This window comes from Mirounga leonina, unplaced genomic scaffold (genome assembly GCF_011800145.1).
Source record: "Mirounga leonina isolate KUSES-001 unplaced genomic scaffold, KU_Mleo_1.0 Mir_454, whole genome shotgun sequence".
Taxonomy (NCBI): Eukaryota; Metazoa; Chordata; class Mammalia; order Carnivora; family Phocidae; genus Mirounga; species Mirounga leonina.
Window position 1 is genome coordinate 18,300,926 of NW_023270763.1, and position 26,135 is coordinate 18,327,060.

Here is a 26,135-nt window from a genome sequence, read left to right on the forward strand (position 1 = left end):
GCCAGAACCTACTTTTTTTTTTTTTTTTAAATTAAAATTTCACTTTTCAACGTTGGCAAATATATCACTTATTTTCACAAACGTGTGCTGGGAAAATGATGGCCTACGCTGGAAGCTGCTTGTTGGTGACCCCTGCAGTTAGGAGCACATAGGGTCATTTTGAACACATTGCCTCGCAGAGCTGTGAGTGGTAGGGTACACGCACTCCTCATTTTGTGGAAACTTCACAGATAAACTGTTTTTTTACACTCCATTTTTTTTCTATTTGTTCCATTGCCCCGGGGAGCTGTGTGCGTGCTCTGTGAGAGTGTGTGTGCGTGCGCACGTGTGTGTTAATGACACACTTTGATGGTTAGAAAACCAAACACTGAAAAAGTACACAGTGAAAAGCTGCCTTCTTGCTCTGCACCCCCCCCCCATCTGCCTCACTCCCATCCCTATGTATCCTTTCAGGATCTTTGAGCAAATAAATCTCTTCCCCGCTCTTGTAATAGAAACCATTTATAGAATCGTTTATTTAGTGCTCTGGACTTTGTTTTGTTTCCTTGACAACAGAGCTTGGAGTCTTTCCTCCTCAGCCCCTCCGGTGTTTCCTCGTTCAAGAGAGTCTAGCCGACTCAGGTCCTGAACTTGGGTTCATGGACGTGACTATAGTGGTCGCAAACGCCCCACCCGCATCTGATGGCAGCTGTCACATTGTGTTTTGGCAGGGGCTGTGCGAAAGGACGTTCAAGCGGTTGTACCAGTACATGCTGAACGCTGGCCTTGCGAAGGTGGTGTCCCTCCCCTTGCAAGAGATCCACCCGGAGTGTGGGCCTTGTAAGACAAAGAAAGGTAAAGGCCGTCTCAGCCTCTGTCCCCTGGGCTGTGCAGACAGCTTTCACTTCTCCCTTCCAAGTCCCAGCCTTTCTCTCTTCCCACATTCAGCCTTGTGGTGGGCCCATTTCACGTTTGTTCAACTCTTCATTCCTCAGCGCCTCTCTTAGGATCTCCTATAGCGAAAGTGCTCGGGGAATGTTCGCTGAATGAAAGTAATCCTAAGTGCCCGCACGCGTCTCTCTGTAGCTGTCCCTCCAACATCGCAGCTTCGTGGTGTCCAAAACCAGTTCGTCTTTTCCTTCTTACACTAAACCACTCTTCTTTCCGGCATTTTGAAAGTACCTCAGCTGTGTTGCATGATCTCGATATTCTGTAGCCCTTGCAAGGTACGTGGTAGTATCACCTTTTACATACAAGAAAATTGAAGTTAAGAGATGCGAAATCATTTACATAAGGCTGAGCAATCAGTAAGTGACAGATGTGGGATTTGAACCTTCCAGGAAAGTTCAACTGAGGACCATAGACTGTAAAACTTTAAAAACCTTCCTTAGTCCTTTATTTTTCTCTATTTGTGATTTTTTTTTTTTTTAATGCCATGCTGTTCCTGACCAACTGAAGTCATTTAAAAAATTGAGGTCAGAGCTTTCAGTAGAAGATGATAGATGGGATATATGCGTATATCCGCACTTTTCCCAAACTCTTCCCTAGTGATGACAAGGGATATAAAAGGAATCAACCTGCAGGTACAAAGAGACCAGGACAGAAATGACGCAGAGAGTTGTCATCAGGATTCAGATAGTAACAGACTGAGCAGCCTGGGGAAGCTTAATGCCAGCGAAGGGCAATAGCCAACAATTGATGCCTCAAAACCTGAAATAAACGAAAAATGTGGGGATTCCAGGTACCTTTGAGCACAAGTTTGGATGGCGCGAGAGACAAGCAGGTTGGTTGGCAGTGTGTATGAGAAGCTGCTGCTTCCCCAGGTCCTCTCCCCTACTTTGCATAGCCAGGTAAGAAGCCCTTTCCCACAAAAGTCTGGCCTCCTCTACTTCTTTCAAGATAAGATGCATTGGAAGCTTTCTGGATTCACAGACCCAGCTGGGGACAGGGTGGCCTGCTGAAAATGGGGACACTGAAAACGGGAGGGTCCTCTCACTGTGGTTCCAAATTTGGCTCCTGAACAGTGGTAGTGAGGCTGGAGGCTGCTTTTCTGTAGAGACTGACCAGTCCAAGAGAAGAGTCTTCTAGGTACTGAAATTTATGGGTATCCCAACAAAACAGCTGGCCCCTGGCCCGCTCACCCTACACGGAAGCCCACACAATGGCTCCCTCCCCCTGCACAACACCCAAAACGCAGGCTTTGGGCAGCAATTTAATGCTTCACCAAACGAGAGCTCTAATAGGAATGTAACAGAAACAAACATAGGAAATAGAAACAAAGTGAGGAGCAGAGGAAAACCTGAAAGAACTGGCAGAGAGAAGACCTTGCATCCATGAAAACACAGCGAGAAGCTCTAAAGGAGGGATGTGCAGAAAATAAAAAAGAGCTCTTGGAAATAGAAGAAATATGACTATTGCAATGAAAGATTTAGCAGAAGGGAAGGTAGTGAGATAAAGTAGAGAAAAATCTCTCAGAAAAACTCAAAAGAGGTGAGAACAGAGCTAAGTTGAAAATAAGACGCTAAGCCTAGAAGGTCCAACATCTGCACAAGGGGCTCAGGGGGAGAGACAGACCGTGTGCAGAGGAAGAGAGGAGACAATGAGGAATGACACAAGCGATTCTCCCACATCCGTAGGACGTAAGTTCTGGAGCAAAAGGCGGCCCATCAGGTGCCTAGCACGAAGAACACGCAGAACCCCACACCAAAACCCAACATCTTGGGACTTCAGAAACCCGGAGCAAAGGAGCCTCCAAAGAGGAGGCAGCAGACTTCCTGGTAGTAAAAGCTGGGTGGTCTTTAAGCAGCACTTTTATTTTAAAAGGAATGGACTTTCTATCTGGAGCGCTCTCTTCAGCTTTTGCCTTGACCCACTGTGAGAATGCGGGGATTTCAATACGTGCAGATCTGAAACAGTTCATCTCCCGTCTCCCGTGTTCCCTTTCAGGAAGCTGCAGGAGGATGTAGACCATTGAACAGCAGACTGAAACGAGGCGGGAAAAGTGAGGTCTGGGTCGTGGGGGAGGCCAGGAAAAATGTGGGGAGATGGTGAAGGGAAATCACGTGACAGGCACCACGGCAACCCGTCCACACGGGAGCAGGGCAAGAGGGCTCTGGAGGGATGGAAGTCCGTGCGAAGGATCAGCTGCCTACTGAGTATGAATGTGTTTAGCGAAGGCTGTAGGTCAGCAGAGAGTCTGTGTGTGAATCAGTGACAGGTACACACAAAACCAAGCCAATGGGAAAAAACGAAGTTATTAACGCCAAAGAAAACCAAAAGGGGTACAAGAAAAGAAGGTCAGGGCCTGTATGCTTGACTTTCTGGGCATAGGAAACAACCTAAGGAGGCCGGCTTCATTACCACAGCTCAGGAGAGAGTGTGCTGAAGGGGGACAGACCACGGCCTGCCCAGTGAGTGGCTTGGTGTGTACGGGGGGTCCGCAGTGATGTTTGTCGAGTGACTGTGAACTGCCAGTCTGAGGGGCTCTGTCTCATCCTTCACCTCCGCGTCTGGCTTCCCTGTGTCTGAGCAAGTTTATGGAGGAGACATTAACATAACAGGTGAATAAGCCAAGGAAGGTCCCCTCCGGGGGTCGGGAAAGCCCCTAGAGGGGACCTCACCTTGGAGTCCGTTCAGTGCCAAGGGCACGTGTGACTGGTCAAATGCCTGGAATCCCTCCAGAAAGGTGGCCCCAGCCTTGTCAATAGAAAGAAAACCAGGAAGTACTGCCGGGTCCTGTGGCAGGGAGAAGAGTCCCAGAGGTGTCCTGGGGACTTCTGGGGTCTGTTAATCATTTTTATTTCCTAATTTATTGGAAGGAAGACAGTAAAAATAAACAGACTGGAATGGTTTTATTTTTAAAGAGAAACTATGAAGGAAATGCCCTTAAGGAACCTTTCTTGCTGGGCAGGTAGCCACAGAGTGAAGCTTCTACCAGGCTTGGGGTCCCTGGATATTCAAGCCAGCCCCTTGCAACTAAGACACCAACCAGAGTGAACTTTGATGTAAGACAGCCCTGGGTCCGAATTCTCACTTCCTGTCGGGTGACCTTCCGCAAGTTTTGGCCCCTCTCCGCCTCAGCAGGATTATCTGGGGATGATAACGCAACTTTGCAGAGTGTCGTGTGGCTTACAGAAGACCGCGGACGCAGCAGGGGCCACAGATTGGCATGGTCACATGGAGGAATGTATTTGGCTTGGCTCACGGTGTTTATTTTCATTGAATTCATTGCTGGGCATTTAAAAATCAGAAATCGTACCTAAAAGTCAGCCTTTCAGCTTCCCTGCAAAAAATGAATTAGGCAACATTAAACTGCATTTCTTTAATAGCCATTGGCCAGGCAGAGAGATGCTGCCTCCTTTCTACGGGGCCCACCTTCCCCATCCCCCCAGGACGCCCTGCCTCCAGCTGTGTCGCCCATCGCCGGCTTTACTCTGGTGTGTCCATGTCACACAGAGAGTGGTCCCCATTTTCTCGAGGCCAAGTGCTGGGAGGAGAAGCCCCCCCGAGACTGACAACTGATGATCGTGATGGCTTTAACTCCTTAACGTGGGGTTAAGTGGGCAGAACCCTAAGACAGTGACCATCAGAAGTTTTAGATTGTCACACAGCAGCACGGTGAGCCCGTTCTGACTGTTCAGGAGGCTCCTCTCATTCCGGCATGGTCTTGTTACCCACCTCCTGCTGCTCAGGCTCATCAGCTGGGTTCCCCTCACTCCTTGTGTCACACTGTGACTCGGGTATTTATAGCTGTGTGACTTGTTTCCAGCTAGGTCGGGAGCTCCTTGAGAGTGGTGGCCTCGCCCCTCACGTACTTTTATCCTTGAGGCCTTTTCAGTATCTGCTCGGAACAGAGTAGGTGCTAAGTAAATGCTTAGCAAATTTAATTGAATTAGGCACCACTTGAGTTCCTCTCCTTGTGCAGGAGACAAGGGATGAAGGCGCAGTTTTAGTCTTTTTTGCCTTGTGCTTTATCATCCCAGTTTAGAGAATTAACATAAACCTTCCTTCTAAGGCATTATAGAGCAGACAAGACTTAAATAATAAATAAAGATGATGGATTACTTCATGTAAATTTACAGGTGTGCCTGGATATATACGAGTTGTTTCTAAAAGCTGTATATAAAGAGTTTGGATTTGGGCATATTTCAAGTATATTACAGGAAGATGCAGTGATCTGCTTTGCAAAAAGAAAAAAGAAAAAGGAAAAGAGCCTTGGTAATGAAAACAGTCACCCTGAACTGATCTGTTTTGCAAAATTTGGATTATATTCTTCAAGTGTTTACTAGTCATACTGTGTTACTCATTTGGGCTGAGAACAGAAGGGAAGAGAAATAGAAGTTAACTTTGTGATTCTTCTGAAAATGAGGGCCAACTGGAAGCAGGTAACAGAAGTTGTATGCCCTGGGGCCAATGATGGACACACGCAGTCCGCAGGTTGTCCAGGGTCAGGCCAGCACGTCCAGCACTGAAAAGGATGGGGAAGGGGTCCGAGCTCCTGTATTCCCCTGTTTATGATGTAGACTCTCCCCATTGCTATTAACTCATGATCCTTAAAAAGAAAGAACAAATTCAACAAGATTACAGGACACAAGGTCAATATACAAAATTCAGTTGTATTAACAATCTGAAAACAAAATTAAGAAAACAGTTCTCCTGTTAGCATCACAAAGAATACAATATTTAGGAATGATATATCCAAGCAAGAGTATAAAATATATAATCTGAGAACTACAGAACATTGTTGACAGAAATGTAAGATCTAAGCAAATGGGAACATCCCTTGTTCATGGACCTGGAGATTTATTTATTTTTTAAGATTTTATTTATTTGAGAGGAAGAGAGCGTGAGCGAGGGTGGGGGGAGGAGCAGAGGGAGAAGCAGACTCGCCGCTGAGCAGGGAACCCAACGTGGGGCTCAGTCCCAGGATCCTGAGATCCTGACCTGAGCCAAAGGCAGATGCTTAACCGACTGGGCCACCCAGCCTCTCTGGATCTGGAGATTTAATGTAGTTAAGATGGCAGCACTCCCTAGACTGGGAGAATCCCAGGGGACTTGTGTATAGACACTGACAAGCTAATTCTAAAGTTCATATGGAATTGCAGGGTACCCAGAAAGTTAAAGCAATCCTGGGAAACAAGAATCAAGTATTGTAGGAAGACTTAAAACTTCCCAGTTTTGAAACTACTGCAAAGCAATAATAAGCCAGTGTGGTAGGGGCACAAGGATAGACCGATCAAGGAGTAGACTTGAGAGTCCAGATGTACACCCACATGCCGGCGGTCAGCTGATTTTCAACAAGGGAGCCAAGACCGTCCAACGGAGAAAGAAGCCAGTCGCAAAAGGCTATTGCTGTAGGATCCGTTTAGAGGAAAATCCAGAGTGGGGAATCTAGAAGTAGATTAGTGTTTGGGGCTGGGATGGGGGCACCCAGGGTGCCAGCTACCAGATCTGAGGTGGGGAAGATGTTCATATTGGACTGGTGACTGACGCACCTACCTGGGGAAACACTAAACCATGGATGCATGCAGTGCACGAGGTGAATGGTGCGGAATGTGAATCATAACCAGTAAAGCTATTAAAAGTGAACACCAAGAGGGCACCTGGGTGGCTCAGTTGGTTAAGCGACTGCCTTTGGCTCAGGTCATGATCCTGGAGTCCCAGGATCGAGTCCCGCATCGGGCTCCCTGCTCGGCGGGGAGCCTGCTTCTCCCTCTGACCCTCCTCCCTCTCATGCTCTCTCTCATTCTCTCTCTCGCAAATAAATAAAATCTTAAAAAAAAAAAAAAAAAAGTGAACACCAAGAAACACTTGTAACAGGGTACAGCAAACTAAATTAAGGTCATTAAAATGGCAAAAAGTGACATTTGAAAAGTTATAGTAGGATTAAAGTATACAAGCTCAGGAAAAAGAAATGAGCCGTATCAAGGAGGATTAAAACACAATAAAATAAAGGTTTGAAAGAGCTTTGAAACCAGGAGAGTAGAATTAAAAAGAATGAAGATCAGAAACACAAAAAGGGTAAAGGGTGAACATAAACATGAAAAGAATAGAAAAAGATGGTCAGAGCTGAGTTTAAGGCCTAGAAAATTAGTGGCGGGGGGTGGGGGGCTTGGAACCAGTAAAATCAGTTAAAAATAGCAAGATCTCTTTCAGTTAAAAGTGGTAAAGTTGATAAAGGATGCCAGCTCAAAAATGAAGGGGAATTACTCTCTATTTAAGACAAATAAAAGAAACAGACATTTTAATATGGCAGAAAAACGCTATTAGAGGCAAGCACCTAAAAGGTAGAATAAGGAGTAAGATCCTCCATGGCGTTAATTCCAGACCTTGAGTCATGTCACGCAGGGCCCCAGGCAGCCCTCCCGCTCCCGAGGGTCTCAGTACCTGGGGACAGGGTCCTTGCTGGGAAATAGTCCTTTCCTGTGGCTCCTCTGCCGCTCTCCCCAGGAGGGAACCCGTCCTTAAGCCTGCTGTGACCTTAAGGGAACGTCCCTCGACCTCCCTGAGCAGGAGAACAGGCCCGTCCCCGCTGCGCTGTGGGAGGTGCAGGCGGGCGGCAAGGGCGAGGGGCGTGGGGGGGGGGGGGGGGGGGTCTGCAGGGGTGGGCGGGGGGCAGGTGGCAGTAGGTGTGGGGGTGGGGAGGGCCTGGCGAGGTTGCCCTCGGGCTTGGAAGAGGCCAACGCAGGGACGGGTGAGTGCGTGCCCGGCCTCCCAGGTGACCAGCTGGCCACAGGTTGGCAGGGGGCCAGTAAAGTGACAGATGTGTCCGTGCTGGGCGCCGCTCCATTCTTAACCGGTGCCTGGCTCAGAGTCCTCAAGAATGGTTCGCTGCTGTCATGCTCAGCCCAGCACAGTTTCCACCAGCCCTTTCCTTCTGTGGGTCTCTAAGAACTTTCAGGGACCTGAACGAGTCAGTCCCTGACTCAGCCCAACAGTTTGGGAGGTGGTTCTTGCACTGGGTATTTAATGGTGGCTCTGGAACTCTTGGCCGGCCGAGATCATTTCTCCAGTGTCCTAAAGCTTGTGAGCCCTCTTGTATGGACATGATTTGTCAGCACCCTTGTTACCTTGTACAGTTAGCAAGGGGAACTTAGGTTCCATGGGCTTATCTTAGGCCATGAGAAAGAGGAAGGCACCAGGGGAGATTCTGCCGTTTTGTTAGGTCATTTTGTGGACAGTCTTGGAACCCAGGGAGAGGTGGAAAAGCCATCCAGATAATATGCCAGGTTCTGTGCCAAGTGTTAGTGCTTGATTCTGATCCTTTGGGCTACCCCATCAAGTGGGCGCTCTTCTTCTCCTTCCCTCCACTGATAAGAAAACCAAAGCACAGATCCCTTGCCTCAGGTCATAGAGCAAGGAAGGGCCGGTGTGGAGGTTTGAGCACAGAAGGTGTGAGTCTCTAGCCAGGGCCCTCTTTACCTCCATCAGAGAAGGAAGGGGCAGAACTGATGGGCTGAGGGGGCTGGTCGATGAGCGCCTGGGGCCTGAGCAGGGGCAGGGGCTGAAGGTGGGGCCAGCCTAGGAGAGCTGTCCCAGGGGCAGGGGAGTCGGAAGATGTGGGCTCCCCCTGCCAGCCTTCTCTCCAGTCCATCTTCCACGTCCACCACAGAAATAACTTCGAGTCGTGCCTACGGAATAAAGGCAAACCGGGCTACAGAATAAAAAATACAAGATTCATTGCTTGGCCTCTAAAACTTCAACAGTCGGCCTTCCCCTTCATCCCCACCCTCCCACCAGCCTTTGCCCGCGTCTGCCTAGTCGATTCCCATGTGTCCTCTAGCATCCTCCTCCAGAGTCCCCCCTCTCAAGCTTCCCCTGCCTAGCCCCGCGTGCCGCCTCATTTCCCAGCACTTCTTGCCAGTAGAGCCAAGCCTCCTGGCTCCTTTCTCTGTAATCAGGGAGCATTTAGTGTGCTTAGTTCGTGAGGCTGAGCACCTTGCCTGCATTCACTCCTCTGGTCCTTCCCAGCAGGTGAGTCCAGCCCTGCTGTTAGGATTATGCCCATTTTACAGAGGAGGAGCCTGAGGCTCAGAACGCTTAGCCGATTGCCCATGGTAGAGCCAGAACTCAAACCCTGGCTTGTGTGAAACCCAAGCCGACTGCTCACCTCCTCTCCCCTCCCCTCCTCTCTCTCAGACACCACCCTTTGCAGGGCAGGAACCCTGTCGTCTTCATCTTTATGTGTTCCAGGCCCAACACAGAACAAATGCTTGAAATGGAAGTAGAGGCCCCACGCAATCTGGTATTTTCAGCCCCGGTGATGAGGTATGACCCTTGATCCTCAAGAACTTGAATTTTCCAAGGTTGCAGTAATGACCATGGTAATGATAAGAACAGGAGCGAGCGCTGCCTATTGAGCATGCTTGTTCGCCAGGTGCCACGGTACTGAGCACTCTGAGGAAGATACTGTTCCCGTCCCCATTTTCTAGCTGAACTCACTTAGCCGTGGTTATCCAGCTGGTAGGTGGCAAGGGCAGGTTCTCACCAGAGACGCTCCAGAGCCCCTATTTCTTTCTTTTTTAAGATTTATTTATTTATTTTAGAGAGAGAGCAGGGGGAGGGGCTGAGGGAGAGGGAGAAAGAAACCTTAGCAGACTCCATGCTGAGCGTGGAGCCCGATGCAGGGCCCCATCTCTTAGCCCTGAGATCATGACCTGAGCAAACCGACTGTGCCGCCCAGGGTTCCCCAGAGCCCACATTTCTAACTGGTTCTATCACCCTGGGGTATGGGCTGCAGCACCCTCCCTCATTGGGAGTACAACCCTGAATTCCGTGTGTCTAGCAGTTACCGAAGGCTGTTTTCTCCTTAGACTGTCCCATGGGCAGTTTTCTCATTTCAGTTTCCAGACTACCTGAATGACGCCCTGGCACTGACCATCCTAGGCTCATCCAGGGGTGTGGGGGGGCGGGGCAGGAAGGGAGTGTACACTGAGTATACATATATACATAATATGAATATACACAACCTCTCCCTGGCTTACCAGTAGGACTGTCCCTTCGTTGGTGACTTCCAAGAGTGAGTCTGCCATGGTGCTCATTTGTTCCCGTCCTGTTTTTGTTCTCTCCTCTCCTGGGTTCATCACATGGAGAGCCCCAATCTGCTAGGTGGCCAGGTGAGATCTTGGTTGGGAATGTGAGAAACACAGGCTGTTGGTCCCACTTCACAGCAGCTCAGGATTTCCATTTACAGGGAGTGGTGTTTTCTGGTAGAAATTGGGAGTTGCAGCCCTGCCAGGTGGCCCAGTGTGGGAGAAAGGCCACTTTCTAGGTCTGAGACATCCATTAGGTCACTTGACCCCTCTGAGCCTGCTTTCCTTTTTCATGAGATGGTGGTAGTCATGTGCAGATTCTGCACGATGATTAAAACAGCTTCTGCAACTACCTAACACAGTGCCTGGTGCATCCTAGGTGCTCAGGAAGGATTCACTCCTTCCCCTCTTCCTTTCTGGGTCTTCAGAATGTTGAAGTGAAGCCATTCTTCCTTCATGCCATGGCGAGCCCATTCTGGATCTTTGACACAAAAGTACTGTGTGCTTGGTTTGTGTGAAACTGTGGACATTAGTGCACCCACTGTATATTTTTTTAATTTTTTTTTTAAGATTTTATTTATTTGAGAGAGTGAGTGAGAGAGCACGAGAGGGAGGAGGGTCAGAGGGACAAGGAGGCTCCCTGCTGAGCAGGGAGCCCGATGCGGGGCTCGATCCCAGGACCCTGGAATCATGACCTGAGCCGAAGGCAGATGCTTAACCGACTGAGCCACCCAGCTGCCCCTTTAAGATGCCGAGAACGTGTGCAGTGATCTGGTTGGTTCTCTCTTGCCTTTTGTTCCTGGAAAGTAAGCCCTGCACCTGGGCATCCGTGGTTGCTATTAACGGGCCTGTGATTCCTCCGATAAGGGTTGCTGGTCACTGAGGTGGCAGACACAAGTTTGGGTAAAGGATTGGGGTTTCCTTGTCTGATGGATCCAGAGCTGTTGGGATTCGTGGCAGGGAAATCAGCCATGCTGTGTGGGATGGGCAGAGCTGCAGACCCCGTGGCCCCAGACCTCACCAGCAGCCATCTGGATGGCCTTGTGGAAGCACAGCGGCCTCGCGCTGAGCCCAGTCTGAGCTGCTTGAGCCGAACCCTCCACTGAAAGTGCACTGTCGTGGGGCTTACAGGGGCCTCCAGCCTCAGACTGTGCGATCTGAGGGGTCAGTTCCCTTAAGGCCCACGACACAGCAAGGGCTCGCTGGTAGGGTCAACTGCTGCATGTCCCCCTCCACAGACATCCTGTCCGGACATCTTACTGCTAACGCGGGGGTAGAGAACCTCGGCCTCTCACTTTGCGGAGCTGAACACAAAGAGCTCTGCTCAGTCATTTCCCCAGAGTCTCAGGTCTTGGAGCTGAGATGAACCGTGTCTGTGTGACCCTGGAGCCCAGCTTGGTCCCGGTGCTCCTCTGTAGGTCCGGCCATCCTGGCTGCCGCCAGTGGGGCCGTCAGGACAAGGCTGTGACGGCGGACGGGCATCGAGTGCTGTCGAAGCAGAGGGGAGCCCGGGTGCCGACTGGAGGCTGTGAGGAGCAGAAGCGGGAAGGCCGAGAGGGGTTTCCTTCCTGGCCCTTTGGATCCACGAGGGTGTAGTAGCCTTTCTCCCCTACCACCTGTGCTGATGTTGAGCGCTGCCAGGTGTATCTTTTTCGTGGCCGGTTAATCTCTTAAGGAAGTTAAAACGGGGTGGAAGACCTACGCCGGGCTGTTGCTGAGCGTGCCGGTCTGCCGCCCCTACGTGCTGCATTGGGCCACCGCTCCCGCAGAAGCCAGCGTTCCCCGCCCCGGGTCACCCACTGCGCTCGGTCGCATGGATGCCCCTGAATTAGGGGCCGTATGTCGTCCGAGGTTTTGGACCTGGGCTCGGAAGCCAGACTGCCTGGTAAATCCCAGCTCCTCCCTTGCTAAGGAGCAGGAGCTTGGGCAAATGCCTTAGCTCCTGGTGTCCTCAAGTGGGGAACGGGATGGTAGCCGCCACCTCCTCAGGCCGCGGTGAGGACCAGCTTGTATATGAACACGGAGAGCTTCGATCGGTGTCCGGCACGCTGCATGTGTTCAAGCAATGGCAATCGTTTTTATGTTAGGAGCAGTCTCTGCGGGCCCTGTCTGAGAGGCGAGAGGGGGGCTGAAGGCGTGGGAGGGGCTTGGGTAGAGAACGGGGGATGGGGGGAGACCGAGTGGGGAGTGACTCGGTGGTTGGTGTTCTGCCTGTGTGTTGGTGTGCTGGCTACTAGGAGGAAATCCCAATGAACCATGCAGTTCTGGTCACTTGAGCCTTGAAATAATTTTCACCCATACAGGCGGGCCCAAGGCTCCCCTCGTCGCCATGCCTCCCCTCCTGGTCGTTTTAGGCTCCCATTTGGGGAGGGAGAAATGGAGGGAGAGTACAGGGGAGGGACCCCGAGCAAAGGGCAGAGCCTTGGGAAGCGGGAGAACGTGAGAGGGCCTGGCAGGTGTGGAAGCCAGGGCTGTGACGTCATGTTTCTTCTCTTGAAAAATCACGAACAGGGGGGGGTGGGTACTTCCTGTCACTGTGAAGAGTGCAGGCAAATCAGCACCAGCCTGAGGCTTCCCACACTTCTGCGACCATTTGCCCTAGGCCTGCCCTCCGGGAGGGTTCTGCTGGATCGGCCTAGGCTGGACCCTGCTCTGAGGGTAAGTCTGATGAGTTCAGGGCCCTGAGATGCATTACCGTTTGTGAGTTTCACCTGCAAGCCACATGCTCTGCCCCATTTGGGGTATTGTGCCTGCTCTTGCCCAGGGGTCAGTCTGCAGTGTTCGGTGCGAGCATTTCCCACCCCACGGGAAGGCCCTTGGTGGCCACGGCTCCTGCGCAGAGGCACTGGGTGGCAGAGACCAGCTTTACTGCGGCCCCCTCCTTGTACTGGTACCTGGGTTATGCCTCTCGGTGTCCAGGTGGAGAAACCATCTGCATCCCTGCTCTAACAATTGCTGCAGACTTAGTGACTGCAAACAGCACTGTTTTACGGTTTCACAATTCTGGAAGTCTGAGATGGGTTTCCTAGGGCTAAACTCAACAATGTCGGCAGGGCTTTGCTCCTTCGGCAGGCTCTAGGAGAGAACCTGTTTCTTGGCCATTTCCAGTTTCTTCAGGCCCCCTGCATTCCTTGGCTCCTACTCTCTCCCTCCACCTTCAAAGCCAGCAGCCTGGCATCTTCCAGTCTCTTGCTCTGATCTTCCTGCCTCCCTCTCTAAAGGACTCTGACATTGGCCCACCGGGATTCTCCAGGATAAGACCATCCCCACAGCAAAAAGCCTTAACTCACTCACGCCTGCAAGTCCCTCTTGCCACAGAGGGTAACATATTCGCAGGCTCCAGGTTGCGGGACTTGGCCGCCCTCGAGGGGTCCTTATTCTGCCCCCACCACACTCCAGTGTCCTAGCACCTCTTAGTGAGGGATCATTTCTTCTGCAGTGGAGACCTGTGACGCCGCCCGAGTACCTTTGCCCTTGTTGCTTACAAGCTCCAGAGAGCTTGGGCAATTCATGTCGTCCTCTGAACCTCAGTTTCCCCATCTATATAATGCCTCCTGGCATTGTCAGGATCACACGAGTGAGTTCGCACTAGTAAACTGTTGAGATGTTTTTGCTCTCCCTTGCAGCTTTTCTCTTGGTACAGCCATGGCCCAAGCTTGTTACTTTTCTCACATGGTGCTTGCGTGGGTTGGGTGTGGGCGCATTGTGAGTGTCTGAAGGGCCGCGCTAGCCCACAGAGCGGTGGCTTGTCGGTGCCCCACCGCTCAGTCCCTCACTGTTTGTGTGGTTCTGGAAAGCTAGTGCACAGAGTGCTGTGTGGACCTCTTCGGGCTGGCAGCGTTTGCCTCCTTCTGGAGTTTTCTTGAAATAAATTCCCACTCTTGGCATCACTGGTGAAAGCCTTCCAGCAATGCGCTCAGAGGGTTCTAGAATGCGTTTACCCTGCCGCCGCGACTTACTGGCAGTGGGTCTCCCCTTAAAAGGGGAGAAGTGGCTTTCACCCTTTGGGCAGCGCTGCTCGTGTGCTGGGCACCGTGCTGGGTGCTGGGGAGCCGGCGTGGACAGACGGCCCGCTTCCTCCTGTCGCAGAGCTTGTCTCGAGCAGGAGAAGGCTGCTGTTTGGTGAATACGACTGACGCAGCGCCTCATTATTCTTCTCATTTGCATTTCCTTGTTTACTAATTATACGGAACACAGAACGGTTCTATGGAGGACACGTTCAGGTCTCGTGCCCCGGGACGTGCCGTTTTCAATATTCTGAACTCCATCCGTTCTCTGGGTCTCTGTCTCAGCTCTGCCCCCGGCCCCTGCTCCGCCCCCCCGCAAGCAGTGTTCTGCTCCTTGCTAGAAAACATGCCACGTTGCGTTCCTAGGGACGGACGTCATGGTGCGCTGCCTCAGGCTGCTGAAGGAATTTAAACGGAAGGTCGAGGATGACCATGACCAGGACGACGATGAAGATGAGGAGGTCATCTCCAAGGCAGTGCCCCCGGTGGACATCGTGTACGAGCGGGACATGCTCACGCAGACCTACGAACTCAGTAGGTCCCATGCGCACGCACCTGCGGGTGTGTGACTCCCGCGCACTGCGGGTCCAGAGATGTGTTGCCCACGTGGCGAAGGAGAGGCCTGTGTTGTTGAGAGTGGGAAGCGGCGGGGAGCCCCATGGTTCCCTGGAAGGGTCAGGCTTTGGGTCGGATCTGAGCGTGGTAGAACGGTAGCAAGGTCTCTGAGCCTCCGTTCCCACATCTGTGCACAGGGGATGATATGCACCCCAGCGCATAAGGGGGACTGAGTGAGGAGTAGAATCAGAATGTCAGTGTAGGGCCTCCTCTGTGGAAAGCCCTCAGAAGCTGAGCCATGAATACAACAGTGCAAAGATTCAAGAGCCACCCCCCATCTTCTGAAATTGGTCCAGACTTAATGCAAGCTTGGAGTCTAGTGATGGCGGGGGGGTGGGTAATCCTCTCTCCCCACTCTTCGCCCTTTCCCTAGACCCCCTAGAATCCACTAAGACAGCAGTGACCCAGAGCCGTAGATGGGGTGGCCGCGGGTCCCTGTGGGGAGGAGGACAGAGGAGGTGCAGTGGCCGCGGGACGCGAGTCAGCAACTTGTACGAAGCCACACCGGTGAATCACCACAGCCTTTTTGAGGGGCTTTTTGGCATTTTTTATCAACTCTTAATATCACTCCAAATGGGTTCCTCAGAACACAGTTTGGGAAAAGCTGCCCTTAACCCTGTCATGCCCCCTTTGAGCATGTTATTAGTTTGATATGGTGATACATCCTTGTCCCCTTTTTTATTTTTTTTTTTGAGAGAAAGTGCAAGTGTGCACTTGGTTTGGGGGGTGGGGGAAGAAGAGGGGGAGAGAGAATCTTAAGCAGGCTCCACACCCAGCATGGAGCCCAGCTTTGGACCCGATCTCACAACCCTGAGATCATGACCCGAGCTGAAACCAAGAGTCGGACGCTTAACCGACTGAGCCACCCCGGCGCCCCGCCCTTCATTCTGATGTTTATTTTTGTGCAAGTACAAGGCTGCAAGCTCTCCTTTATCCAGACGGCTCATACCCGGCAGCCTCAAGTGTGCACTGCAGCAGGAAATAAAGCGGGAACTGTTTTCTGAACACAGAGCTTTGCTGCAAAGCCTGCCCTGTGGTTCGTGCACTTTGGGGGGGGGGGGCCTCCTGCCATGCCTGCCCCCAAGGCTACCAGACTCCGTCCTGGACTTCCCAGTCCCAGAGCCACTGAGTGAATTTCAGAAGGCTTCTTGGAGGCACAGACAGTGACAGCACGTAGTAGGGCAGCAGCTGCCAAGTAGAGGGAGCCGGTAACAGAGCACAGTCGCCTGCCGCTCACCTACTGCGGTGCCCGGCGGCATCTGGTCCCCCGGCCCCCTGGCCGGCAACTGTGACGGGCCGCTCTGGCATCGGGGTTCGGAATGCCTCTGAGTCCGCCCAGAAAGCCAGGGAAACGGACAAAAGTTCTTAATTAAAATTTTTTTTAAAAAAAACAGGATCCGTTTCATGTATCTGGCAGCACCAAAGCATGAGGTTTTGGGGGGAGTGTTCAAGGGCCCTTGGTAGGGCAGGGAGAGAGGAGATAGATTGTATTCTGCGTGTTGGTTCCACCACATTGACGAGTCTGGGCTTCACGAGGGTGGCGGGAATGGACGTGGCCTTGTGCAGGAGGGCTCCTTCGCAGAGGCCGAGGCTCACACCTTATATCGTTTCCCACAGTTGAGCGCAGAGGCACGAAAGGAATTTCCCAAGCTGAAATCCGAGTGGCTATGAATGTGGGAAAGCTGGAAGCAAGAATGCTGTGTCGTCTTCTTCAGAGATTCAAGGTTGTCAAGGTAACATCACGAGTCATGCGCATGCTTCATAGCACCTGGGTGCACACGGGGCGTGATAGCCAAGGGCTGTCTCAGCCGGTCTCGGTGGCAGGTGGCTGCACACAGGCACGTCATGTCGTCCCCCCCACCCCACCCCCTGCCGACTCCCTGACACTGGTTTTTGTTGGTTTTCACTTTTTAAAAACAGAATGAGTCTTCAGCTCTGAAAAGTCAGCAGGAGATGTGGCCGTGTGGGGGGCATAGCCGTGTGGGGACTCCCAGGAAGCTGGCTAACCTCCTGCAGCCCCTTTAGTCAAAGCAGGTGCTGTCCGGGGGCCCTCTCCACTCAGGCCTCCCTCTCTCTCCTCACTTGCCTGGCTCCTGGGGACAGCGAGTTGGCTGACCGAACGCGTCTGCTGGTCCCCTTTCAGAACTCATGCCTGCATTCCAGCCCTATCCTTCCCTCTCTTCTTGCCAACATTTTGACCATTTTGCTGGAAGGCTGGATTACAGTCGAGCTAATGATTGCAGAACGCTTGGCGTGTGCCTTGGCATGAGCTTGGCGTATAGAAGATGTTGCTCTTCCTGCCATTAAGGGCCCGGGGAAGCCCCTTTTCCCCTGTTCCGGAAGATAAGAATGAGTGTGGGTTGGTGATGGCCTCATCCTCCGCCCCCAAGGCAGGGGCCGCATGGAGCTGGTGACCTCCAGTCCGTGACAACATTTCTGAACCCTCGAATCCTGCATAGCTAACACTCACTGCTCCCTAACCATTTCCTGTAGGTCTAGTCCCGTGTCAGGCACTGGGGAGTTGGAGAGGGCCAAGTTAGGACCCTGCCCTCAAGGAGCTCACGGTTCCGTAGAGCAGACACACGCTCAGGATTGCAGTGTGGAAAACCATCTCCGACAGGCCTGTGGAAGCAGCACCTGAGAAATGAGCAGACAGGAAGACAGTGAGGGAACGTCAGCGGGGCCGACGCGGGGCCCCGGTGGTGACGGGAGGTGCAGGAAAGATCAGGAAGCAGCCCCCGCTCACCCGCATGCCTGAGTGTTGTCATGCGCTCCAAATGTGATTGAACACATCTCATATCCCCACTAGGGGTTCATGGAAGATGAAGGACGTCAGCGGACCACCAAGTACATCTCCTGCGTGTTTGCAGAAGAGAGCGATCTGAGCCGGCAGTACAAAAGGGAGAAAGCCCGGAGCCAGCTGCTGACCACAGTGAGCCTGGCCTCGGTGCAGGAGGAGTCACTCGTGCCTGAAGGGGAGGACACGTTCCTCTCCGAGTCCGACAGCGAGGAGGAGGGCCGCAGCAAGAGGAGAGGCAGAGTGTCCCAGAGTGACGGGAAGGCCTGCCTGAACGCCAGTCTCGGGACCCAGCCTCATCAGTCCACCTCAGCAAAGGGTAGGGGGTGCCCTCGGGGTCGGGGGGTGGGGAGGGCGGGTGAGGCTGGGGGCGCGTGTGTGCCCTCCATCTGAGCTGCTGCCGATCCCGCCCGGCTCTGGGAATGTTCAGAAAACAGCCCATTCGGTTTAGCGGACACCTGAGGATCTCCTTGGTGCTGTCCTAACTGGGCACCTGTTGGTGTCACATGATCACATAATCCTAAATTTGGAGGAGACGGTCATGTGGTCTGTCTCCTGGCTGCTTGCAAGTCAGTCCTCCTTGGCCAATGTTCATTTTGTTTTGTTGTGTTTTTACTAGTAAGGGGATGCGATCCAGTCAACTTCCTCCGTCCCCTACCCTCCAGCCATCTGACGAGCCCTCAAGTTTTTAGTTGAGTTAGAACTTTGTTAAACGTGTGGCGGGTGGAGCCCATGACAAGTTTGCAGGTCTGGCGTCCAGCCAGGCAGGGCAGTGGGGCGGGGATGGGCACCCACACTGCTCACTTGGTCCTGTCCGCGAGTCCTCCAACCAGCCGCATGGAATCCTGGGCCCGCATGGGGCTGGTCTGGCTGCTGAGGGTAAGTGCCCTTCTTGGTGGCCCTTGAGGGGGCCGCAGTTCGCTCATGCTCCCCCCACCCCTCCACTGCAGGGGGCTGGAAAGTCGGAAACCTCCACCCACAGAAGAAGCAGCTGCCTTCCTCCCTGGGGGCGGCTGAGGAGAAACGCTGCCAGAGCTCCGCGAGCAGGGATGGCCCGCAGGACCCCGGCAGCTCCGCAGACCCCGGCGTGTCCTTCGGCTCCCGCTGCACGAAGAGCAGCAGCGGTGACATAACCGTGATCGAAGAGGTCAGGCTCGAGAACCCAAAGGTGAGTGCTCATGGTGGGGCGCGCCCTTTCTCTGATGGGCCGCTGACAGGCAGAGCTCGGCCTTCTCAGTTCTGTGCGCCCGAGTCACAGCAACCGCGGCAAAGCCAGTGAGGGTGCGAGCACTGCGTGCTGAGTGCTCCCAGCCAGAAAGCGGCACTGTTGTTTACACGGCCTTGTCATTTCCAATCACTCACTCTTTCTGTTGAAGTTTATTTTGGAAGGAACATTTGTTTAGATGAGCGGTTCTTCCCACTCTCAGCCGACTTAGCCTCCCCGGGGACATCTGACATGTCTGGACGGGGCATGTCTACTGGTCACGGCTGGGGGAGCGGGGGCCACCGGCGTCTGGGAGGTGGAGACCAGGGGGTGCTGCTTAGTCTCAAATGTGCAGGGACAGCCCACAGGGGAGAGTTAGCCGGCCCCAGATGTCAGCAGTGCCCGCGCCGAGAAGCCCTGCCTTAGATGAACGGCCGGTATCATTTGCCATGACAGGAAGGGAATTATAAAATAGATCAAAGAAAACCCAAACTGTTCAGTACGTTCTGGCCAGATATTATTGGGTGTCACCACGTTAAAGACGCGATAGAATCAAATGCTTTCCATCAGCGTAATTAGAAGGATTAAAAAGGCCGTTGACACAGGAGCGCCACTCTTGTGATGGGATTCAGTTCACCTTCTGCTGTCCTTTGTCACTTGAACGCGTCCCCTGTGCTTCAGAAGCACGGCGTCAGGACGAGGCAGCTTGCGCAGGGCACAGCTGGGATTGGGGCGGCTTTACATACTGGTCTTGCTCTTTCATGGAGGCCTCACGGCACCCCTGTCAGAGCAGTGTTGGCTCTGGGCCGGGGCAAAACGGGGAGGTCCCTGGGGAGTGGGCGACTTGCCTGCCCGGCAGATGCAGAGTGGGGACAAGAACCCATGTGTGTGGAGCTCCCCCCATGCTTCTCCCTCACTGGTGTGGAGGCCTCTGCTCTTGGTACCTGCCTTACGGCAGAAGCGATGGAGCGTGGGGTGCGAAGGCTTTCCCTGGATTTTTCTAGAAACTCTCAACCCCTTCCTCGCCTTTGGATGCCATAACTTCTCAAGTCCCGGCTGGGACTGTGTCTCACTGAAGAAGCTAGGCCTGCCAGCAGGTGGATCCCGGCAGGTTCCGGAGGGTCTGCCTACCTTGCTCACCTCCCTACCCCCTTGGCACCTTCTGATCAGGCTCACATGTCTCCAGTAGCACGCACGCTCCGTCCAGGTCCTAGAATGCCTTTGCCTGGCTCAGCTCTTTCTCTTCCTCTTCCTCTTAGAAATCTGTTCCCAAAGTAAGAGCAGAATGCTGTCCTTCTTTCTGCCTTGTGCTGAGAAGAAGGTGTGAAGGCCATAACTGGAGGGCCGTTGGTAGAGCACCTCTTTACCTTGCTCTCCAGCCGCCCCCTCCCCCCCGCCGGCAGGTGGCCCATGTACTCATGTGGCTCCCCTCCAGAATGTTTGCTCTAGTGCGGGAGAGCACAGAGGTCTTTCTCTTGGGCCCCTTCTTGAATCTTGAGCCCTTTTGAGCTGGTTCCCCTTCAGGGAAGAACCGTGCCTCTCCCGAAGCCCTGGCCCTCAGCAGGGACGTGATCTGAGGCTAGCTGTTCTGACATTAGCAGCAAGCAGCCTCCTCGAGCTCGGTCTCATTCTCCTGAAAGCGCTGCTTCAGGTGAGGAGGGCATCCAGCGCAGGAGGCCCTGGGCCACCATGGGGTGCTCATTTGTGCCAAGTGATTTGCAAGGAGTATGTTGGAGTCAGGATTTCCCTTCCCTTCAGGGGACACACGGGGGTTTTAATAGATCTGATCCAAGGGCAAATGGAACGAGTTCACGGAAGCTCTTAGAAGACCGGAGCCATGAAGAGAACCGTGGGCATTTTGGCAGGAACGGGAGAGCGCGCGCACAGCCCTCTTCTTCTCCCTTTGTCTCATTGGGCACACATCCTAACATACCGAGGGACAGCTGTGTGAACCCAGAAGCCTGCCTCTGCTTCTGTCTGATATTCCCAGAGAGTCACAGCCCTCTGGACTTTCCTTCTTGAAACGTGGGCATAGAAATTCCCTAAAGAGGCAAAGCGCACCTGCGGCGACAGTGTCTGGCCCCCTAACCTCACTGAGCCCGTTGTGTTCTTACTCTCTTGGTCCCTGCTCTAGGAGAGTGGCAGTTCCCAGAAGACGGGGAAGCATGGCCCAGGCCAAGACAAACCCCACGAAACTTACCGACTCCTCAAACGCAGGAACCTGATCATAGAAGCCGTCACCAATCTGCGCTTAATCGAGAGCTTGTTCACGTAAGGAGCCGTCTGTCTGTCTTGCACTAACAGTAAATCTCAGGCCAGCTCATATCACAAGCCACAGATGTGACCGAGAGGCTTCTGAGTCTTCCTCTGCTGCATAGATTCTCACGGCATCCCTGTGTGGTAGAAAGGATTTAGCACTTGTTCTAGTGATTCGGGAAGTGTAGACGTTGAGGAACATCGAGCCCCTAGACGGGGAGAGAGTGAGTGAGCGAGAAGTGGAAGATGGGGAAAGGGCAGGGCCCCTCTCTTTCCTTGGAGAAGAAACGTAGGCAAATAATCGCATCAGCTTATAAACTGTTCTTAGTTCTGCATGGAGCCTCTGGTTCAAACGCAGTCTGATACGAAAGCAAAAACAGATGCAGGTAAAGCTTCTGTGTCTGGGGTGGCTCTGTGCACGTAGATGCTCCGCACTCTGATGGGGTCCTTGTGACCCACCATCACCACCGCCTCCTGGGCCGCATCTTCGGGCGTCGGAGGCACCCAGCGTCAGAGCTGCTCGAGTAGAAGAAGCCTTGTCCTTAGTCAAGGAGCCTCGTCCTAGTTCTCTAACTGGGGGCTGGGGAGACCGTGTGCAGACAGTGCTGCCTTCGTCCCCTCGTCTCTACTGTGAGGGGTTTGGCCGGGCATTGCTAATATCCTGCTGGCCTTGCCATTCAAGGATCAGTGATCTGGAAACGTCACTGCAGTGACTCGGTAAGATCTAGACAGTGAGACGCATGAGGAGAGGAATCAGAAAGAGCTGCGGACCTGAGTATTGACAGCAGAACACTGGACCGTCCTGTGTCTGGGAGTTAAATTAGCACGGAGACAGGGTGCAGACAGATCCCCATCACGGCCCCAGGGTCCCCATCATTGTAATGAATCACGCCCTCCCGTTGGGTCCCAGGGAAGGGCACAGCATGTGAAGCTGCTGTGAGTGGCGGCTTGTCTTTAGCTACCTCATGATGAGATTATTGGGAATATTAACTTCGTATTTGGTGACACCCCAGGATTCAGAAAATGATCATGGATCAGGAGAAGCAAGAAGGTGTGTCTACCAAGTGCTGCAAGAAGTCCATTGTCCGCTTGGTGCGCAACCTGTCTGAGGAGGGCCTCCTGAGACTGTATCGGACCACGGTTATTCAGGATGGCATCAAGAAGAAGGTACGCTAGGCTCTCCGGCCGCCCACCACGCCAGCCTCATGCTGTTGGCTGTTTTCCTGTCGGGCTCCTCTTGTCCTCGTTCGTTTTCACTTGTTCCTTTTGTTGCCAGTAACTCAGTCTCCCGTTGTGCCTCCTCATCTGGGGAGCAGGGGCCGTGGGGGCAGGAAACCCAAAAGAGGAATAACTCGCTTGGACCTCAGAGCAGCACGCACAGGCCCGAGAGCAGGTGTCCAGCGCCCAGGCCCGCCCTGAGTGACAGGAAGCCAAGTAGGACACACTGAAGTCCAGAGCAGTGCTGGTAGAGATTCAGCCATGTTTAGCAGGTGGAGGGTGTAGACCAGGGCATCAAGGACAATTTCCGTGGAGACTCGAGGAAACGTCCCCGAGGAAGTGACAGTGGTGACTCAGGACGCACTGCACACCTGTAGATCTTCTGGCTTCAGTTTGTCTGTTCTTGTGAAATTTAAAGTTGGGGGCCATTCCCGTAGCACCTGGAGCTCAGCAGTCTGCACGTATGCTAAGACTTGCGTTTTTCAGGGTTAGAGGAATTAGAGCCCCGCCGGGCGCGGGGACCAGAGGGAAGGTGCTGCGGGGACAGGCACTGGTAATTGCCTCACCCTTTCTTTCTGGCTGCGTTGCAAATATCTGCCTTAAGAAAGCTGTGCTTTGATGTGGTGTTTCCTTAATAAGCTGGCAAGGTCATTTCATTTTTTTACTTTATTTTTTGGAGACAGTTGAAGTTTGAGAAACACAGAGCAGTGTGAGAAATAACTTACATCGTTTCTGCCCTTCTGGGTTGGCAGCTCTCATCAGTTTTCTGTCTGCTGTTGAGTCCCCTTGACCTTGCCCTTCTCCTGTCCCCCACACCAACCTGCCACTCCTCCCCTGGAGCAGGCAGGGGGTCCTTGTGCTGACCTCTCTCATTGAAGGACAAAAGCCCCCACCCCTCAGCATCAGCCCCTTAGATTTCTGTTCCTCTTCACAGAGCAGTTATTTTGGGGGGGGGGGGGGGTAGGTAGCCTTCTCAGGATGGGGATGAGGGCAAGAAAATCTCCACCAGTCTAGGAGTGGCCCAGGGAACTGCTGTGTGTCCAGCTCCAGTTTGGCCTGGTGTCCACCGGGCGGAATGGAGGGGGTGGGAGCCAGAGCGCCACGAGTAAGCCCCGAGGATCCCACGACCTCAGATGTGAAGGCACCAGTGCTGGGCCTGCTGCCATGGGCACCGCTGACGTCACTGTCCTAGCAGCCTGGGTGTGCCCGGCTGGGGAGGGCTGCAGTGCTGTGCATTGGCCTCCAGAGTCCGCTGAAGTGGCTCCCCGGCACTTTGTCCGGCGCACAGGGCCCGTGCTGCCGGTGGGCTGCCCGCTGACCCCCTGGAGGTACGTTGATTGGAGCTGCTGGGTGGCAGCACCCGCTTCGGCCTTTGCTCCTATGTCCTGCCCTGCCCGCTGGGCCTTCGGGGACTGGACTGACCACTGTGCAGTGGGGGAACGGGAATGCGTTGTATTTGCACCATGCTTGTAAATGCTCCAAGGTGTTGCCTCCCTGCATCTCACTGGAGCCTCACAGAAGCCCCCAAGAGTTGGCAGGGCGTTGAAGAAGGGTCCCCATTTCCTAGATGAGAAGCTGGTCCCCGTCCAGGCGGTACTGCCCATTCCGTGTGACGCACCTCTCCCCATGAGGCCTGCCGGCCAGAGTCACCCATTTAGGAAACCTTACCTTGCTCTGTCCAGCCAGTGGCAGAGACGGAAGCGAACCTGGCTCTCGGGGGGCCGTGACCGTGATGCCTGCCATCTCTCGCCCGGCCACCACCCTCGCACCCTTCTGCTCACCTCCACCAAGCTGTTTCCCTTTGTCACCCCAGATGACGCACATGAAATGGTCACTACCCTAACTGTTTACCTTCAGTACCTCGGACGAGGTGAAAGGACAAAAGCGGCTCTAAATCCTCTGCCAGTTGGTTTAGACGCACACCTGGCAGGAGTCCCACGACGGCGCTCTCAGTGAGGGCAGATTAATGAAAGCTGCTTACCTTTTCCAGATGGAAGCCCGCAGGACTCAGGAGCCACTGTGGGAAGTTCTCAGATAGCTGTGGTGGGGTGTCAGGAGCGGGCCGCAGGGCAGGCTGCACTCTTTCCAGGGCAGACGTTCCTCACCTGACCTGAGCAGCACATTTCCAGTGGCAGAGCTTTCTCGCTTGCTCACTCGAGGGATCTTGGTGCCAGAAATTGCAATGGCAAACTATTGAGCGACGCCTTTCGCTTCGGTCTCAGATGTCTCTTGGAAACGTTAATGGACACAGATGTCAACGGGGTGGCACCCCCCGAGGAACCGAGGTGTAGAGCTAGATCTCCCTCAGCTCCTCCCCAGACTCTCCGACCTCTCACTCCGCAGGTGGATCTGGTTGTGCACCCGTCCATGGACCAGAATGACCCGCTGGTGAGAAGTGCCATCGAGCAGGTCCGTTTCCGGATCTCCAATTCCAGCACAGCAAACAGGCAAGTGGCGGCACCCCACAGGAATCCATGGAAGCTGCCTGGGTCTTTGTGTCCCTGCCTGTAGCAGTTTCCACAAACACCCTTTATTTATACTCAGGTGAGATCAGTGCATTCACTGGTTTAGGAGCAATTTCTGGATTTTTTTTTTTTTTTAAGATTTTATTTATTTGAGAGAGAGAGCACAAGCTAGGGTAGCAGCAGAGGGAGAGGGAGAAGCAGACTCCCCACTGAGCAGAGAGCCCGATGCGGGGCTCAATCCCAGGACCCTGAGATCATGACCTGAGCCAAAGGCAGACGCTTAACCAACTGAGCCACCCAGGCGCCCCCAATTTCTGGATTTTTAAGGAAAAAACAAAAGTCCTGTTGTTCATTCTACTCTGCCTAATGGTGTCGACAGAGCACTCCAAATCATGGGCCCTGTGAAGTGTGAAGCTCACTCAGTCTCCTAATGGCTCAAAATGAAGTCTAGTTGCCTTTCTGAGGCCTTGTCTAATTTTGTTCGTAAACCGTCTCACGGGCTGAGAAAACTCAGGGGTGGGAGAAAATTCTTAGCTGGGTTTAAACTGGAGGTGGCCAGTGGGCGGGCACAGGGCTCCACGTGGAATGCAGACCTTGGCTGGAACCAGTTGGTGATGGATTTCACATCAATTCCTGATCTCTGGCACTGTTTTTTAAATTAATTAATTTAGAGAGAGCGAGCGAGCGAGCAGGGATGGGGGGCAGAGGGAGAAGGAGAACAAGAATCTCCAGCAGACTGCCCGCTGAGCACAGAACTCGATCTCACCACCCTGAGATCATGACCTGAGCCGAAGTCACGAGTCGGACCCTTCACTGATTGAGCCACGCCCAGGTGTCCCAGATCACTGGCATTTCTGAAAGTGTCAGAGGACCCAGCACATTGGGCCTGCTTTTCTTACAAGGTAGCAGCTGCCCTGTAGGTGGGGGTGCCCTCTGCAGGTCACCACAGGCCCTGTCACCTCCAAATGTCTAGTGACCTGACACATTTTATTCATTCACATCATCTGCTTGACTTTGACAGGCAGGTGAGGTTGAAACTTCAGGGCCAAGTGGCTTCATCTGATTCCCGAGGGCAGACCCTGTCCTTCCTCCCAGTGCTCGTTCTCCCAACACGCTATCGATCTTGTATTTGAACTGCAGGGTTAAAGTGCCCCAGCCTCCAGTGCCTCAAGAAGTTGAAGAAGAAAGTCAAGGAAAAGAGGGTCCGAGTGGATCAGGAGACTCTCAGTTGAATGCTTCCTCTAAACCAGAAAGTGGACGGGTGAAGAAAACTGATGAGAAAATGGGCATCACCCAGCTGAAAAATTATAACCCTGTTATAGGTAAAAAAGCAGCTCCACGTCAACATCTGGTGATGTGTCATTGGTTGTCTGCATGATGATGTTTGAGTCACTTGCTGTTCTGCGTTCTAGCACTGGGCTGTAGTCCGAAGAAGCAGGTCTGAATCGCTAGCTGGGTCATGTGGTCCCATGGCCTCCAGTGGCCTCAATTTCCCCATCTGCACAGTGGGCATGATTCTTGCCCTGTATACGTCACAAGGCTATCAGGAGACTCAGATGAAAC

The 26,135-nt window shown here is 53.2% G+C and overlaps 1 protein-coding gene across 1 annotated transcript in view; it reads left to right on the forward strand.

The window, feature by feature from the left end:
- The window catches only part of GTF3C1 (general transcription factor IIIC subunit 1), a 70,549-nt gene that overhangs the window by 15,321 nt on the left and 29,093 nt on the right, over nt 1–26,135 (forward strand). The window contains exons 6-14 of the mRNA XM_034989015.1: nt 711–834; nt 14,384–14,551; nt 16,250–16,365; nt 17,442–17,748; nt 18,380–18,597; nt 20,768–20,904; nt 21,903–22,056; nt 24,451–24,554; nt 25,713–25,894. Of these exons, the coding sequence (XP_034844906.1) occupies nt 711–834; nt 14,384–14,551; nt 16,250–16,365; nt 17,442–17,748; nt 18,380–18,597; nt 20,768–20,904; nt 21,903–22,056; nt 24,451–24,554; nt 25,713–25,894 (1,510 nt within the window). The remainder of the gene's footprint in view (nt 1–710; nt 835–14,383; nt 14,552–16,249; nt 16,366–17,441; nt 17,749–18,379; nt 18,598–20,767; nt 20,905–21,902; nt 22,057–24,450; nt 24,555–25,712; nt 25,895–26,135) is intronic.